This window comes from Lethenteron reissneri, chromosome 53 (genome assembly GCF_015708825.2).
Source record: "Lethenteron reissneri isolate LAM-NWPU_2019-01 chromosome 53, ASM1570882v1, whole genome shotgun sequence".
Taxonomy (NCBI): domain Eukaryota; kingdom Metazoa; phylum Chordata; class Hyperoartia; order Petromyzontiformes; family Petromyzontidae; genus Lethenteron; species Lethenteron reissneri.
In genome coordinates this window covers 758044-773023 of record NC_083831.1, presented here as the reverse complement: position 1 = coordinate 773023, position 14980 = coordinate 758044, and the positions used below count along the sequence as shown (strand labels likewise).

At 57.5% G+C, this 14980-nt stretch overlaps 1 protein-coding gene across 1 annotated transcript in view; it reads left to right on the top strand.

The window, feature by feature from the left end:
* Nucleotides 1-14980, top strand: part of LOC133356188 (protein sel-1 homolog 1-like) — a 64803-nt gene that overhangs the window by 12125 nt on the left and 37698 nt on the right. Inside the window, exons 7-19 of the mRNA XM_061573567.1 lie at nucleotides 327-380; nucleotides 779-838; nucleotides 2259-2340; nucleotides 2883-3037; nucleotides 3180-3236; nucleotides 3608-3676; nucleotides 6459-6536; nucleotides 7514-7576; nucleotides 10580-10667; nucleotides 12003-12151; nucleotides 12716-12881; nucleotides 13945-14019; nucleotides 14955-14975. Coding sequence (XP_061429551.1) covers nucleotides 327-380; nucleotides 779-838; nucleotides 2259-2340; nucleotides 2883-3037; nucleotides 3180-3236; nucleotides 3608-3676; nucleotides 6459-6536; nucleotides 7514-7576; nucleotides 10580-10667; nucleotides 12003-12151; nucleotides 12716-12881; nucleotides 13945-14019; nucleotides 14955-14975 — 1117 coding nt within the window. The remainder of the gene's footprint in view (nucleotides 1-326; nucleotides 381-778; nucleotides 839-2258; nucleotides 2341-2882; nucleotides 3038-3179; nucleotides 3237-3607; nucleotides 3677-6458; nucleotides 6537-7513; nucleotides 7577-10579; nucleotides 10668-12002; nucleotides 12152-12715; nucleotides 12882-13944; nucleotides 14020-14954; nucleotides 14976-14980) is intronic.

Below are 14980 nucleotides of genomic sequence, written 5' to 3'. Positions count from 1 at the left end.
CCTATAAAGACCGGCACTGTGGCACACGAGGGGGTGGGTGGCCAGCGTCGCGCCCGACCATCAAGTTCAAAACTCTGCGTACAGCACTGGGCAGGAGCCTCGTGAAAAAGAGTCTTGAGACTTGGCAAGACTTTCCTGGGTAAGCGAGCGTAGTGGTGGTGATGGTCGTGGTGGTGCTGGTGGGGATGAATAATTATCGGTGATCATTTAGCATTGACCGTGGAACTGCGATGGTCTGGCAAACGTCGTGCCCTACTGGGCCCCGTAACCACCACCCCCCCCCCCCATTACTGCCCCCCCACCCGCCCGTGTCCACCCCCGTGCAGGCGCTGGGCTTCATGTACGCCACCGGCATCAACGTCAACTCCAGCCAGGCCAAGGTACCCCACGCCGGTTCTGTTTGGCTTCCTGTGGCTCTGTGTGTTGGGTGTTTGTGACGCTGCTGCGTGTGGCTGTATGCGGGGTGTTTGTGGCGCTGCTGCTGTGTGTGGATGTGTGTGTTGGGTGTCTGTGACGCTGCTGCTGTGTGTGGCTGTGTGTGTGTTGGGTGTCTGTGACGCTGCGCTGTGTGTGGATGTGTGTGGCTGTGTGTGTGGCTGTGTGTGTGGCTGTGTGTGTGGCTGTGTGTGGCTCTGTGTGTTGGGTGTTTGTGGCGCTGCTGCTGTGTGTGGTTGTGTGTGTGGATGTGTGTGTGGCTGTGTGTGGCTGTGTGTGTGGCTGTGTGTGGCTGTGTGTGTTGGGTGTTTGTGACACTGCTACTGTGCGTGTGGCTCCGCAGGCTCTGGTCTACTACACGTTCGGGGCACTCGGAGGAAACCTGATGGCTCACATGATCCTTGTAAGTGGGGCAGTCATCCAGTTGTGCTGTGTATTTGTGTGTTAAAGTTGCCGTGCATGCAGTATTGTGTGTGCGGTGTGTGTCATGAGTGTTGCATGTGTGCTGCGTGCCGTGTGTGCTGTGTATGCCGTGTGTGTTGTATGAGTGTGTGGCGTGTGTGTGCGGTGTGTGTAATGAGTGTTGCATGTGTGCTGCGTGCCGTGTGTGCTGTGTATGCCGTGTGTGTTGTGTGAGTGTGTGGCGTGTGTGTGCGGTGTGTGTCATGAGTGTTGCATGTGTGCTGCGTGCCGTGTGTGCTGTGTATGCCGTGTGTGGCGTGTGAGTGTGTGGCGTGTGTGTGCGTGCTTTGTATGTTATGCTTGTTGTACGTGTTGTATGAGTGTGTTGTGTGTGTTATGTATGTTGTGTGTGTGTTGTATGAGTGTGCTGTGTGTGTTATGTATGTTGTGTATGTGTTGTATGAGTGTGTTGTGTGTGTTATGTATGTTGTGTATGTGTTGTATGAGTGTGTTGTGTGTGTTATGTATGTTGTGTGTGTGTTGTATGAGTGTGTTGTGTGTGTTATGTATGTTGTGTGTGTGTTGTATGAGTGTGTTGTGTGTGTTATGTATGTTGTGTATGTGTTGTATGAGTGTGTTGTGTGTGTTATGTATGTTGTGTATGTGTTGTATGAGTGTGTTGTGTGTGTTATGTATGTTGTGTGTGTGTTGTATGAGTGTGTTATGTGTGTTATGTATGTTGTGTGTGTGTTGTATGAGTGTGTTGTGTGTGTTATGTATGTTGTGTGTGTGTTGTATGAGTGTGTTGTGTGTGTTATGTATGTTGTGTGTGTGTTGTATGAGTGTGTTGTGTGTGTTATGTATGTTGTGTGTGTGTTGTATGAGTGTGTTGTGTGTGTTATGTATGTTGTGTATGTGTTGTATGAGTGTGTTGTGTGTGTTATGTATGTTGTGTATGTGTTGTATGAGTGTGTTGTGTGTGTTATGTATGTTGTGTGTGTGTTGTATGAGTGTGTTATGTGTGTTATGTATGTTGTGTGTGTGTTGTATGAGTGTGTTGTGTGTGTTATGTATGTTGTGTGTGTGTTGTATGAGTGTGTTGTGTGTGTTATGTATGTTGTGTGTGTGTTGTATGAGTGTGTTGTGTGTGTTATGTATGTTGTGTGTGTGTTGTATGAGTGTGTTGTGTGTGTTATGTATGTTGTGTATGTGTTGTATGAGTGTGTTGTGTGTGTTATGTATGTTGTGTGTGTGTTGTATCCGTGCTATGTGCCTGTGTGTGCCATGCGTTGAGTTGTATACGTGCTACGTGTGTGTGCCGTGTGTTACGTATGTTGTGTGTGTGTGCGCTGTGCATGTGCCGTGTATGTTACGTATGTTGTGTGTGCTACATGCGTGTGTGTGCCGTGTGCCTTGTGCAGGGTTACCGCTACTGGGCGGGTGTTGGGGTTGCTCAGAGCTGCGAGTCGGCACTCACTCACTACCGCACCGTGGCCAACCAAGGTACTCGCGCGTTCACCCCACAAGCCAACGCCCCACTCGGCTGCGTGGCTCTTTCTCAGAAGCGGCCTGCCCATCACAGACGATAGCTCGACGAAGTGGCTCCTCATCATCATGGAAATGTAGAGCAGCCAAAACTCTAAACGCATGGTGATGTTGATTCTAAACAGGAGGAGAAAAATCCATGCGACCACGGGGAGAGAGAGGGAGACACGCCAACTCCAAATATACAGCGGCAGGCGTCATCAGGGTCGTGACTGAGTGTGACTGTGTGTGACTGAGTGTGACTGTGTGTCTGTGTGTGACTGTGTGTGGCTGTGTGTGTGACTGTGTGACTGTGCGACTGTGTGCGACTCTGTGTGTGTGTGACTGTGTGCGACTCTGTGTGTGTGACTGTGTGTGACTGTGTGTGTGTGACTGTGTGTGACTGTGTGTGACTGTGTGTGTGTGACTGTGTGTGACTGTGTGTGTGTGACTGTGTGTGTGACTGTGTGTGTGTGACTGTGTGTGTGTGACTGTGTGTGACTGTGTGTGTGTGACCGTAGTGGCGAGTGACATCTCTCTGACGGGCGGCTCGGTGGTGCAGCGGATCCGTCTGCTGGACGAGGCCGAGTCCCCCGGCTCCAGCTCGGCCATGCTGGACGACGACCTCATCCAGTACTACCAGTTCCTCGCCGAGAAGGGCGACGTGCAGGCGCAGGTGCGATCGCTCGCCCGCCCGCTCGCCCGCCCGCTTGCTCTTTTGCTCGCTTGCTCTCACTTGCCCGCCCGTTCTTCTAATCGCCCTCTCGCCAACTCGCTCGCTCGTGTGTGTATGTCCCCGTGTCCCCCGTCATGACCAGGTGGGGTTGGGCCAGCTGCACCTGCAGGGCGGCCGTGGGGTTGAGCAGAACTTCCAGGTGAGGGTGCTGCGTGAGCCTCTGTGTGAGTCTGTGGGTCTCTGTGTGAGACTGTGGGTCTCTGTGTGAGTCTGTGGGTCTCTGTGCGAGTCTGTGGGTCTCTGTGCGTGTCTGTGGGTCTCTGTGTGAGTCTGTGGGTCTCTGTGTGAGCCTGTGCGTCTCTGTATGAGACTGTGGGTCTCTGTGTGAGTCTGTGGGTCTCTGCGTGAACCTGTGGATCTCTGTATGAGTCTGGGTCTCTGTGTGAGTCTTTGGGTCTCTGTGTGAACCTGTGCGTCTCTGTATGAGACTGTGGGTCTCCGTGTGAGTCTGTGGGTCGCTGTGTGAACCTGTGGATCTCTGTATGAGTCTGGGTCTCCGTGTCATTACAGAAAGCATTTGACTACTTCCGGCAAGCGGCGGGCTCCGGAAATGGCAACGCGCTGGCATTCCTTGGCAAGGTGGGGCGCCACCACCACTACCATCACCACCACTACCATCACCACTACCACCACCACCACCACTAACACCACCACCATTACCAACAACCCTACCAACTGCACTACCACCACCACTATCATCACCACTACCAGCCAGGCCAATTGCACTTTGAGGCCACGTGAAGTGTCAAAGACTTGCTGATAGGAGGTCCCGGGACAGACCCAGGTGCCGTGGGTTGACTGACATGACTGGCAGATGCCCCCTGTTGTGCATCAGTCCACCTCTTCTCTCGCCCGTTTAGCCCCCTTTGTCCGGCCAAACAGAAACTGCCTGGGCATGCTGTTGCTGGGCATGCTGTTGCTGGGCATGCTGTTGCTGGGCATGCTGTTGCTGGGCATGCGGTTGCTGGGCATGCTGTTGCTGGGTATGCGGTTGCTGGGCATGCGGTTGCTGGGTATGCGGTTGCTGGGCATGCGGTTGCTGGGTATGCGGTTGCTGGGCATGCGGTTGCTGGGTATGCGGTTGCTGGGCATGCGGTTGCTGGGTATGCGGTTGCTGGGTATGCGGTTGCTGGGTATGCGGTTGCTGGGCATGCGGTTGCTGGGTATGCGGTTGCTGGGTATGCGGTTGCTGGGTATGCGGTTGCTGGGTATGCGGTTGCTGGGCATGCGGTTGCTGGGTATGCGGTTGCTGGGTATGCGGTTGCTGGGTATGCGGTTGCTGGGCATGCGGTTGCTGGGTATGCGGTTGCTGGGCATGCGGTTGCTGGGTATGCGGTTGCTGGGTATGCGGTTGCTGGGTATGCGGTTGCTGGGTATGCGGTTGCTGGGTATGCGGTTGCTGGGTATGCGGTTGCTGGGTATGCGGTTGCTGGGCATGCGGTTGCTGGGTATGCGGTTGCTGGGTATGCGGTTGCTGGGTATGCGGTTGCTGGGTATGCGGTTGCTGGGTATGCGGTTGCTGGGTATGCGGTTGCTGGGTATGCGGTTGCTGGGCATGCGGTTGCTGGGCATGCGGTTGCTGGGTATGCGGTTGCTGGGTATGCGGTTGCTGGGTATGCGGTTGCTGGGCATGCGGTTGCTGGGTATGCGGTTGCTGGGTATGCGGTTGCTGGGTATGCGGTTGCTGGGTATGCGGTTGCTGGGCATGCGGTTGCTGGGTATGCGGTTGCTGGGCATGCGGTTGCTGGGTATGCGGTTGCTGGGTATGCGGTTGCTGGGTATGCGGTTGCTGGGTATGCGGTTGCTGGGTATGCGGTTGCTGGGCATGCGGTTGCTGGGCATGCGGTTGCTGGGTATGCGGTTGCTGGGTATGCGGTTGCTGGGTATGCGGTTGCTGGGCATGCGGTTGCTGGGTATGCGGTTGCTGGGTATGCGGTTGCTGGGTATGCGGTTGCTGGGTATGCGGTTGCTGGGTATGCGGTTGCTGGGTATGCGGTTGCTGGGTATGCGGTTGCTGGGTATGCGGTTGCTGGGTATGCGGTTGCTGGGTATGCGGTTGCTGGGTATGCGGTTGCTGGGCATGCGGTTGCTGGGCATGCGGTTGCTGGGTATGCGGTTGCTGGGTATGCGGTTGCTGGGTATGCGGTTGCTGGGCATGCTGTTGCTGGGCATGCGGTTGCTGGGCATGCGGTTGCTGGGCATGCGGTTGCTGGGCATGCGGTTGCTGGGCATGCGGTTGCTGGGTATGCGGTTGCTGGGTATGCGGTTGCTGGGCATGCTGTTGCTGGGCATGCTGTTGCTGGGTATGCTGTTGCTGGGCATGCTGTTGCTGGGCATGCGGTTGCTGGGTATGCGGTTGCTGGGCATGCTGTTGCTGGGCATGCTGTTGCTGGGCATGCTGTTGCTGGGTATGCGGTTGCTGGGCATGCGGTTGCTGGGTATGCGGTTGCTGGGCATGCTGTTGCTGGGCATGCTGTTGCTGGGCATGCGGTTGCTGGGTATGCGGTTGCTGGGCATGCTGTTGCTGGGCATGCTGTTGCTGGGCATGCGGTTGCTGGGCATGCGGTTGCTGGGCATGCTGTTGCTGGGCATGCTGTTGCTGGGCATGCGGTTGCTGGGCATGCGGTTGCTGGGCATGCAGGCTACGTGACCCAGGCAACGCAGCCTCGCCTGCTGGAGGAGCTCACTGATGGGAATGGGTCCAGATCTTTCAAGGATTTGTGAACTCCTCAGACAATCCAGCCTGGTTACACCCAGGATGGATCGTAGGGCATGCCAGCCTGAATGTTTCCAACCGGTGCAGATGTTCCATTAGAGGGGTCCACGTTTCACAAGCATAGAGATGGGAGGGCATGACTGTGGCCCAGAAGACCCGAAGCTTCGTGTGGAGCGAAAGACCAGGTAGCTTCCACACAGCGTTAATCAGCCGATGAAAATATAATGCCGCCCGGTTGATTCGGGGTGAGACCTCTACTGCCCAGGTATGGAAAACTCAACTCTCTCCACAACTGCTCCATCACCAATGGGGAGTTGAGGGTGGAGTGTTTGATGGCGCAAAATAGCCAGGTTATTGCGCTTCACTGAGAACCCGACGACCCGAGTTTGATGCCCACTCATGGCCAACGGTAGTGACAATTATTTGAACCGCTCCTGGGCCCCCGCTAGGTCGACTCAGCCTCCAAATGAGTATCTGGTGCAGTGTGTAAACATTGTCACTAGGGAGACAAAGGCGGCCGGGCATGTTGCTGGCTACCCACCCCTACTTGTGCCACAGTGCCGGCCTTCACAGGTGCTCGCTAACAGCACTTGCCCCAACAGTCTGTTAAGGCTACACGGGGGATCTTTGTCTTTGTGTGTGTAGATGCACTCGGAGGGCTCGGACGTGGTCCCCCAGAACAACGAGACGGCGTTCCAGTACTTCAAGAAGGCGGCCGACATGGTGAAGATCCCCCCTCCCCTCTCCCCCTCTCCCCCTCTCCCCCTCTCCCCCTCCTTCCCCTCTCCCCCTCTCCCCCCTCTCCCCCTCTCCCCCCCTCTCCCCCCCTCTCCCCCCCTCTCCCCCCCTCCCCCTCTCCCCCTCCCCTCTCCCCCCCTCCCCCCCTCCCCTATCCCCCCCTCCCCTCTCCCCCCCTCCCCCCCTACATATCTGCTTGCGTATCTCCATGCACATTTCCGTGTGTATCTCGTATGCGTATCTCCGTATGTATATTTCTGTGCCTATTTCCGTCTGCTTACCTCCGTGTGCGTTTCTTCGTGTGTATCTCTCTGTGTATTTCCGTGTGCGTATCTCAATGTGTATCTCGGTGCGTATTTGTGTGTGTGTAGAGAAGTTCCAACGGACTCACTCGGAGACGGAGGTATGTTAAGGGCTTTTGCCAGGGTTTATTAAAGCTGTTACAATATTACACAGCAGGGTACACAACTCCCAGGGGCTAGGGGTCCTACTCTGAGTCCAGGTCCCTGCCGGCTAGCTCCGGTCTCTCTCTCGTGTCGGATCGTGGACTCTGCCGACTCCACCGAGCGGAGAGAGAAGCACCTCTACGGCTACCACCGGCTTCTCCCCAGACTCCCTATTCGATCCCTCTCTCCACCCCTGGTTCCCTCTTCACCCTGCTTACTCTACCCGTTCCCACAGTCACCCCGCTTACGTCACGGGGTATTCCTTAAGTACCCTAGGAGACATGACGTCATCACACTGAACGGCACACCTGACGTCACGTCCCCATTTTACTCCTCTACATGTGTATCTCCGTGCGTATGTGTGTATCTCTGTATCTGCGTGTGTATCTGTGTGTGTATCTCTGTGTGTGTATCTCAATGTGTATCTCGGTGCGTATCTCTGTGTGTATCTCTCTGTGTATCTGCGTGTGTATCTGCGTGTGTATCTCAATGTGTGTCTCTGTGTGTGTGCTGCAGGGCAACCCCGTGGGGCAGAGTGGGCTGGGCATGGCGTACTTGTTTGGCCGCGGCGTGCCAATCGTGAGTCCCCACGGTGCCAGCGAGCGCGCCAGCCCGCACCGGCACGAGCGACGAGGGGCACCACCACCACTAGTGACGAGGGGCCCCACCACCACTAGTGACAAGGGGCACCACCACTAGTGACGAGGGGCACCACCACTAGTGATGAGGGGCACCACCACCACTAGTGACAAGGGGCACCACCACTAGTGACGAGAGGCACCACCACCACTAGTGACGAGAGGCACCACCACCACTAGTGACGAGGGGCACCACCACTAGTGACGAGAGGCACCACCACTAGTGACGAGGGGCACCACCACTAGTGATGAGGGGCACCACCACCACTAGTGACAAGGGGCACCACCACTAGTGACGAGAGGCACCACCACCACTAGTGACGAGAGGCACCACCACCACTAGTGACGAGGGGCACCACCACTAGTGACGAGAGGCACCACCACTAGTGACGAGGGGCACCACCACCACTAGTGACGAGGGGCCCCACCACCACTAGTGACGAGGGGCACCACCACCACTAGTGACGAGGGGCCCCACCACCACTAGTGACGAGGGGCCCCACCACCACTAGTGACGAGGGGCACCACCACCACTAGTGACAAGGGGCCCCACCACCACTAGTGACGAGGGGCCCCACCACCACTAGTGACGAGGGGCACCACCACTAGTGACGAGGGGCACCATCACCACTAGTGACGAGGGTCACCACCACTAGTGACAAGGGGCACCACCACCACTAGTGATGAGGGGCACCACCACTAGTGATGAGGGGCACCACCACCACTAGTGACGAGGGGCACCACCACCACTAGTGACGAGGGGCACCACCACCACTAGTGACGAGGGGCACCACCACCACTAGTGACGAGGGGCACCACCACCACTAGTGACGAGGGGCACCACCACCACTAGTGATGAGGGGCACCACCACCACTAGTGACGAGGGGCACCACCACCACTAGTGACGAGGGGCCCGCACCACCACTAGTGACGAGGGGCACCACCACTAGTGACAAGGGGCACCACCACCACTAGTGACGAGGGGCACCACCATCACTAGTGACGAGGGGCACCACCACTAGTGACAAGGGGCACCACCACCACTAGTGACGAGGGGCACCACCACCACTAGTGACGAGGGGCACCACCACCACTAGTGACGAGGGGCACCACCACTAGTGACGAGGGGCACCACCACCACTAGTGACGAGGGGCACCACCACCACTAGTGACGAGGGGCACCACCGCCACTAGCGACGAGGGGCCCCGCACCGCCGCTCCCCACCACCATCGCTTGGCCGCCTGTGGGCCGCTTTGTCCACGTCCGAGCGAGCGGTTGCGCCGCGGCGGCGTACCCACGCGGCGGGGCTCACTCGCGTGTGTGTATGTGTGTGTGTGCGTGTGTGTCTGTGTGCGTGTGTGTGTTTGTGTGAAACGTGGACCCCTCTAACCGTGGACACCCCTAACCGTGGACCCCCCTAATGAAACATCTTCATGGATTAGAAACATTGAGGCTGGCCTGTCTACGATCCATCCTGGGTTTAGCCAGGCTGGATCATGTGAGGAGCGCACAAATCCTTGAAAGATCTGGACACAGTCCCATCAGTGAGCTCCTCCGGCAGGCAAGGCTGCGCTGGCTGGGCCATGGAGCCCGCATGCCCAAACAGCTTTTGTTTGGCCGGATAGATGGGGCACAAATGGGCGCTGCACGGGCTAGAGAAGAGATGGAGTGATGTGGTACAAGAGAATGTGGAGCTGAGTGGGCTTGCCGATGACTGGTACCAGCGGTGTCAAGATCGGCATTTGTGGAGGAGGCTCGTGAAGGACGCTGCTACTGGGCAGAGGAGCGAGGCTCACAACAACGAGCGGAGTCCTGGTTGGATAAAAAACACAGAAAGTTGGCACAGTAGGGGGCACAGGTGGTGCATCGGCCAGTCATCTCAGTCAGTCGACCCGTGGCATCTGGGTCTGCCCCGTGACCTCCTGCCAGCGGGCGTTCGACACTTCACGTGGCCTCAAGGTGCACATGGCCTGGCACAAGCGTCGTGGTGACGTCACCGCCACTTAGTGGCGAATGGTTGTTGTTGTGTCTGTGTGTGTGTGTGTCTGTGTGTGTGTGTGTCTGTGTGTGTGCATATGCGGTGTTTGCCGGTAGCTCGGCAGGTGGCTGTTTAAGACGCCACCACCGGTGTCGCCGCCGGTGGTGGTGGCCACGCTGCTGCCGCTGCCGCTGCTGCCGCTGCTGCTGCTGCATGCGGCTTGCCTTGCCACCCACTGCTTGTGGAGGCATAGCAGCGAGGGTTGGTGGATCACGCGGAGATGGTGTTATGAAACTCCCTTCTACCCCGTGGGTGGGAGTAAAGAGGGAGCCGTACCCCTGGCTCTGCCAGGAGAAGGTGGTACAGCAGAGTGTGGACTAATCTCCATCTGTCCCTTCTGAATGGGATAGAGTGCTGCCCCCTCGCACGCGTGGGTTTCCTCCGGGTGCTCCTTTGTTTTCTCGCGTGTATTCACACTAAATTGGCTGAAAACATCTTAATGCGTGGAGGACTGCAGAGCTTTGGGCAACCGTTGGTAGCGCCAGGCTCCTCGCTGCCTGCCTACTGCTGCTGCTGCTCTCCCGCTCGTCTGCGAAATTCCTCGGCGACTGTGAGAGACCCTTCGTAAGAACGACGGCGACGCAATTATGTCCAACCACGACAATAACCGTAACGCTACGTCGTTAGGTTATCGTTCGTTGCCGACGGTCTCGCAAGGCACTAATGCAGTTCGTTGTTCTCTCGCCGGTGAAATTCTCGTGAATTTGCCGCTTCTCCACGATGGGGTGGGGGCGGGGGGGTTGCGGAGGGGCTTACAAACTGCGCCACAATTTCAGAATCCTAACAGCCCCAGTCGTGTTTCGTAAACGAGCGACAGCAGCGGTAGCGGCAGTGATAGCGGTAATCAAAAACAACAACAATAATCACCACCGTTGTGTCTGCGCGTGCCTCTGCCCCGTCACAGAACTATGACCTGGCCTTCAAGTACTTCCAGATGGCGGCGGAGCAGGGCTGGGTGGACGGGCAGCTGCAGCTGGGCACCATGTACTACAGTAAGATAAAGATCCCCCCGTAGCCTCCACAGACTGTAGGGGGCAAGTGCTACAACTAGCGAGTCGCGGCGCCTTCGAAGGCCGGCACGGCACACGAGGGGGGTGGGTGGCCAGCACCACACCCGCCCGCCTTGGTCTCCCCAGCGGCGATGTTTACACACCGCACCGGGTACTCGTTTGAGTCAACCTCGTGGAGGCCCAAGGAACGGTTCCCAAAATCGTCACTGGTGTCGGTGGTGGCCGCGAGTGGGAATCGAACTCGGGTGGCCGGGTTCGTACCGCGGCGTGCTCACCGCTGCACCACCGCTCCCCACTGTGATAAGCACACACAAAGGTCCCCCCCCCCCCCCCCGTGTCGCTTGCACAGGCTGCCCCGGGGCAAGTGCTTCCAGCGAGTAGCACCTTTGATGGCCAGCACGGCACAGCACCTATGAGAGGATGGTGTGGCCAGCACCATGCCCAGCCGCCTTTGTCTCCCCCGTGGCGATGTTTACACACTGTTCCGTATGCTAATTTAAGGCTCGATTAACCTAGGGGAGGCCCAAAACCGGTTCAGATATTTGTCACCGATGTTGTATGTGAGCCGGGTTCGTCAAGCAGTGGTGCCGGGCACCCACCCCCTCGTGTGCCGTGACGGCCTTCATCGGCGCTCGCCAACTATAAAAATAAGTATAACCCGTAAAAACAAAGTTTTTCACTATAAATCCTTTATATGCGTGGCGGCTAGAGTCCTCTCGTCCTCTGGCTTGAGATGGCTGCCACCTATGGGTCAGATGATTGTCTGCCAGTATTAAGCAATTGGTAATTAAATATTTAATTTGTTTTCCCTAAACAGTGTAAAATTTTGGAAAAAAAATTTCACGAACATTAATTGTCTCGCACAACGAGTCTGTGTGCAAAATGTCAGCTCGATTGGATCACGGGAAGTGGGTTAAAAAACGACCGAAAGATTTGCACGGTCGTAGCAAGCAAGCAAGCACGCAAGCACGCAAGCAAGCAAGCAAGCGAACTTGATTTAAAGGATTTTAAAAACTATAAACTCTTTTTATTTTACCAGGTAAGGCCCACTGAGCTCTGTATAGACCTTTTCCAAATGCGACCGGGTCGCAAATAACTTGCCAACCAAGTGGCTTATCATCATCGTGTGGACATTTTTAGCAGCCAAAATACTCCGAACGCGCAATGCTGATTCAAATATACAGCAGGCGTCTGTGTCGGGATTGAACCCTCGACCTTCTGTATACCAGGTGAGGGAGTTAACATCGCTCCACCGCGTCGCCCCAACAGTGTGTGGAGGCTACACGGGTGTGGGATCTTTGTCTTTGCGTGTGGCAGACGGGCTGGGCGTGCGCCGGGACTACAAGATGGCCATCAAGTACTTCAACCTGGCGTCGCAGTCGGGCCACGTGCTCGCCTTCTACAACCTCGCCCAGATGCACGCCACGGGCACCGGCGTCATCCGCTCCTGCCACACAGCCGTGGAGGTGCGCCCACCAACACCACGACCGCCCACCAACACCACCCACCAACACCGACCAACGCCACCCACCACCACCATCCATCACCAATACCACCACCCACCAACACCGCCACCACCTGCCAACACCACCTGCCAACACCACCCACCAACAACACCCACCAACAACAACACCCACTACCACTCACCCCCCCCCACTCACCAACACTACCCAAAAAAACCACCCGCCACCACTACCAACCACAACCACCCACCAACACCACCCACCAACAACATCGCCGCCAAGATGCTTTGTGTGTAAACATCGCCACTGGGGAGACAAAGGCGGCTAGGAGTGGTGCTGGCCTCCTACCCCCTCATGTGCCGTGTCGGCCTTCATAGGTGCTCGCTAACAGAACTTGCCCCAAAAGTCTATTAAGGCTATACGGGGCAATCTTTGTGTCTTTGTCTCTCTCTGTGTCTCTGTATGTGTATCTGTGCATGTGTGTGTCTGCGTGTATCTCTGTTTTTTTATCTCTATACGCGTGTGTTTATCTGCGTGTGGGCCTATATCTGCGTGTGTGCGTCCCAGCTGTTCAAGAACGTGTGTGAGCGGGGCCGCTGGGCGGAGCGCATGATGGGCGCGTACGGCGCCTACCGCGAGGGCAACGTGGACGCGGCGCTGGTGCGCTACTTGCTGCTGTCGGAGCAGGGCTACGAGGTGGCGCAGAGCAACGCCGCCTTCATCCTCGACCGCAGTGCGTCACCCCCAGTCCCCCGTACCACCCACCCCTCGACCCCTCCCCCCGACCCCCGTCCCCTCCTCCCCCTCGTCAAGAAACCCATCACCACCACCACCCTCCGACTAACAGGTGTCAGGCCCCACCGAGCTGTGTGGCTCTTTGTGGCCATCACAAATGATAGCTCAACGAAGCGGCGGCTGGTCATCATCATCGTCGTCGTCGCGTGGAAATGTATCGCAGCCAAAGTACTCGCGCAACGTTGATTCTAAACGTGGAGGGAAAAACCAAAGAAAAATCCACGTGACCATGGGGAGAGAGAGAGAGAGAGAACATGCAAACTCCAAATATACAGCAGCAGGTGTCAGGATCGGGACCGCACCCACGACCTCCTGTGTACCAGGCAAGGGAGTTAACATCTCCTGGCCATCGTGATGATGATGATGATGAGAGAGACGCAGATTCCACATATACCTCCTGTGTACCAGGCAAGGGAGTGAACATCTCCTGGCCACCGTGATGATGATGATGATGAGAGAGACGCAGACTCCACATAGACCTCCTGTGTACCAGGCAAGGGAGTGAACATCTCCTGGCCACCGTGGCACCCGCCCTGATTTTAGGTGGCACCCCTGCAAGAAGGGTCTGGGTTCGATTCCCGATTGGGGCTCCTCTCTGTGTGTGGAGTTTGTATCCTCCTCCCTCCTCCCGTTGTTCTGCTGGGTTTCCTCCGGGGTTCTCCCCTTTCCTCCGGTAGCTGAACTCGCGTGCACAGTGTAACCGGTATCAGCCAAACATCCCAATTCTACAACATTGTCTGCAAATCACTCAATTGGGATCGCACGAAGCAGAGGCAGCGGCAGGAGCGGCATCGCCCCCCTGCTGCGGGTACACGGCAGGACCCTCCGAGGCTCAACAAGGCCTTGTAGGGTGAGAGCGCGGAATCGCAAACAACGAGACGCCGACTCCACCACGCCCGAGATCGCGCTGCCAGGCTCCACGCTTACCATCCGTGTGACCCCCCCCAGCGTGACCCTAACGGTGAGCACCCCGCGTGTGCACCCCCCCCCCCCCCGCACAGAGGAGGCCCGTGTGGTGAATGAGAGCGAGACGTACCCACGCGCGCTGCTCTACTGGAACCGCGCCGCCTCGCAGGGTGAGACGTCCCCGAGCGCCCCTCACACACAGACACACCCAGACACGGTGCCCCCTCACACACAGACACACCCAGACGCGGTGCCCCTCACGCACAGACACACCCAGACACGGTGCCCCTCACACACAGACACACCCAGACACGGTGCCCCCTCACACACAGACACACCCAGACGCGGTGCCCCTCACGCACAGACACACCCAGACACGGTGCCCCTCACACACAGACACACCCAGACGCGGTGCCCCTCACGCACAGACACACCCAGACACGGTGCCCCTCACACACAGACACACCCAGACACGGTGCCCCTCACACACAGACACACCCAGACACGGTGCCCCTCACACACAGACACACCCAGACACGGTGCCCCTCACACACAGACACACCCAGACACGGTGCCCCTCACACACAGACACACCCAGACGCGGTGCCCCTCACACACAGACACACCCAGACACGGTGCCCCTCATACACAGACACACCCAGACACGGTGCCCCTCACACACAGACACACCCAGACGCGGTGCCCCTCACACACAGACACACCCAGACACGGTGCCCCTCACACACAGACACACCCAGACGCGGTGCCCCTCACACACAGACACACCCAGACACGGTGCCCCTCACACACAGACACACCCAGACACGGTGCCCCTCACGCACAGACACACCCAGACACGGTGCCCCTCACGCACAGACACACCCAGACACGGTGCCCCTCACACACGGACACACCCAGACACGGTGCCCCTCACACACAGACACACCCAGACGCGGTGCCCCTCACACACGGACACACCCAGACGCGGTGCCCCTCACACACAGACACACCCAGACGTGGTGCCTCCTCACACATGGACACACCCAGACGCGCGGGCGAACCCCTGGTCTCTCATCACCGCCCCACACCCCCACACCCCTCCCAGGCTACACGGTAGCGCGGCTGAGCTGG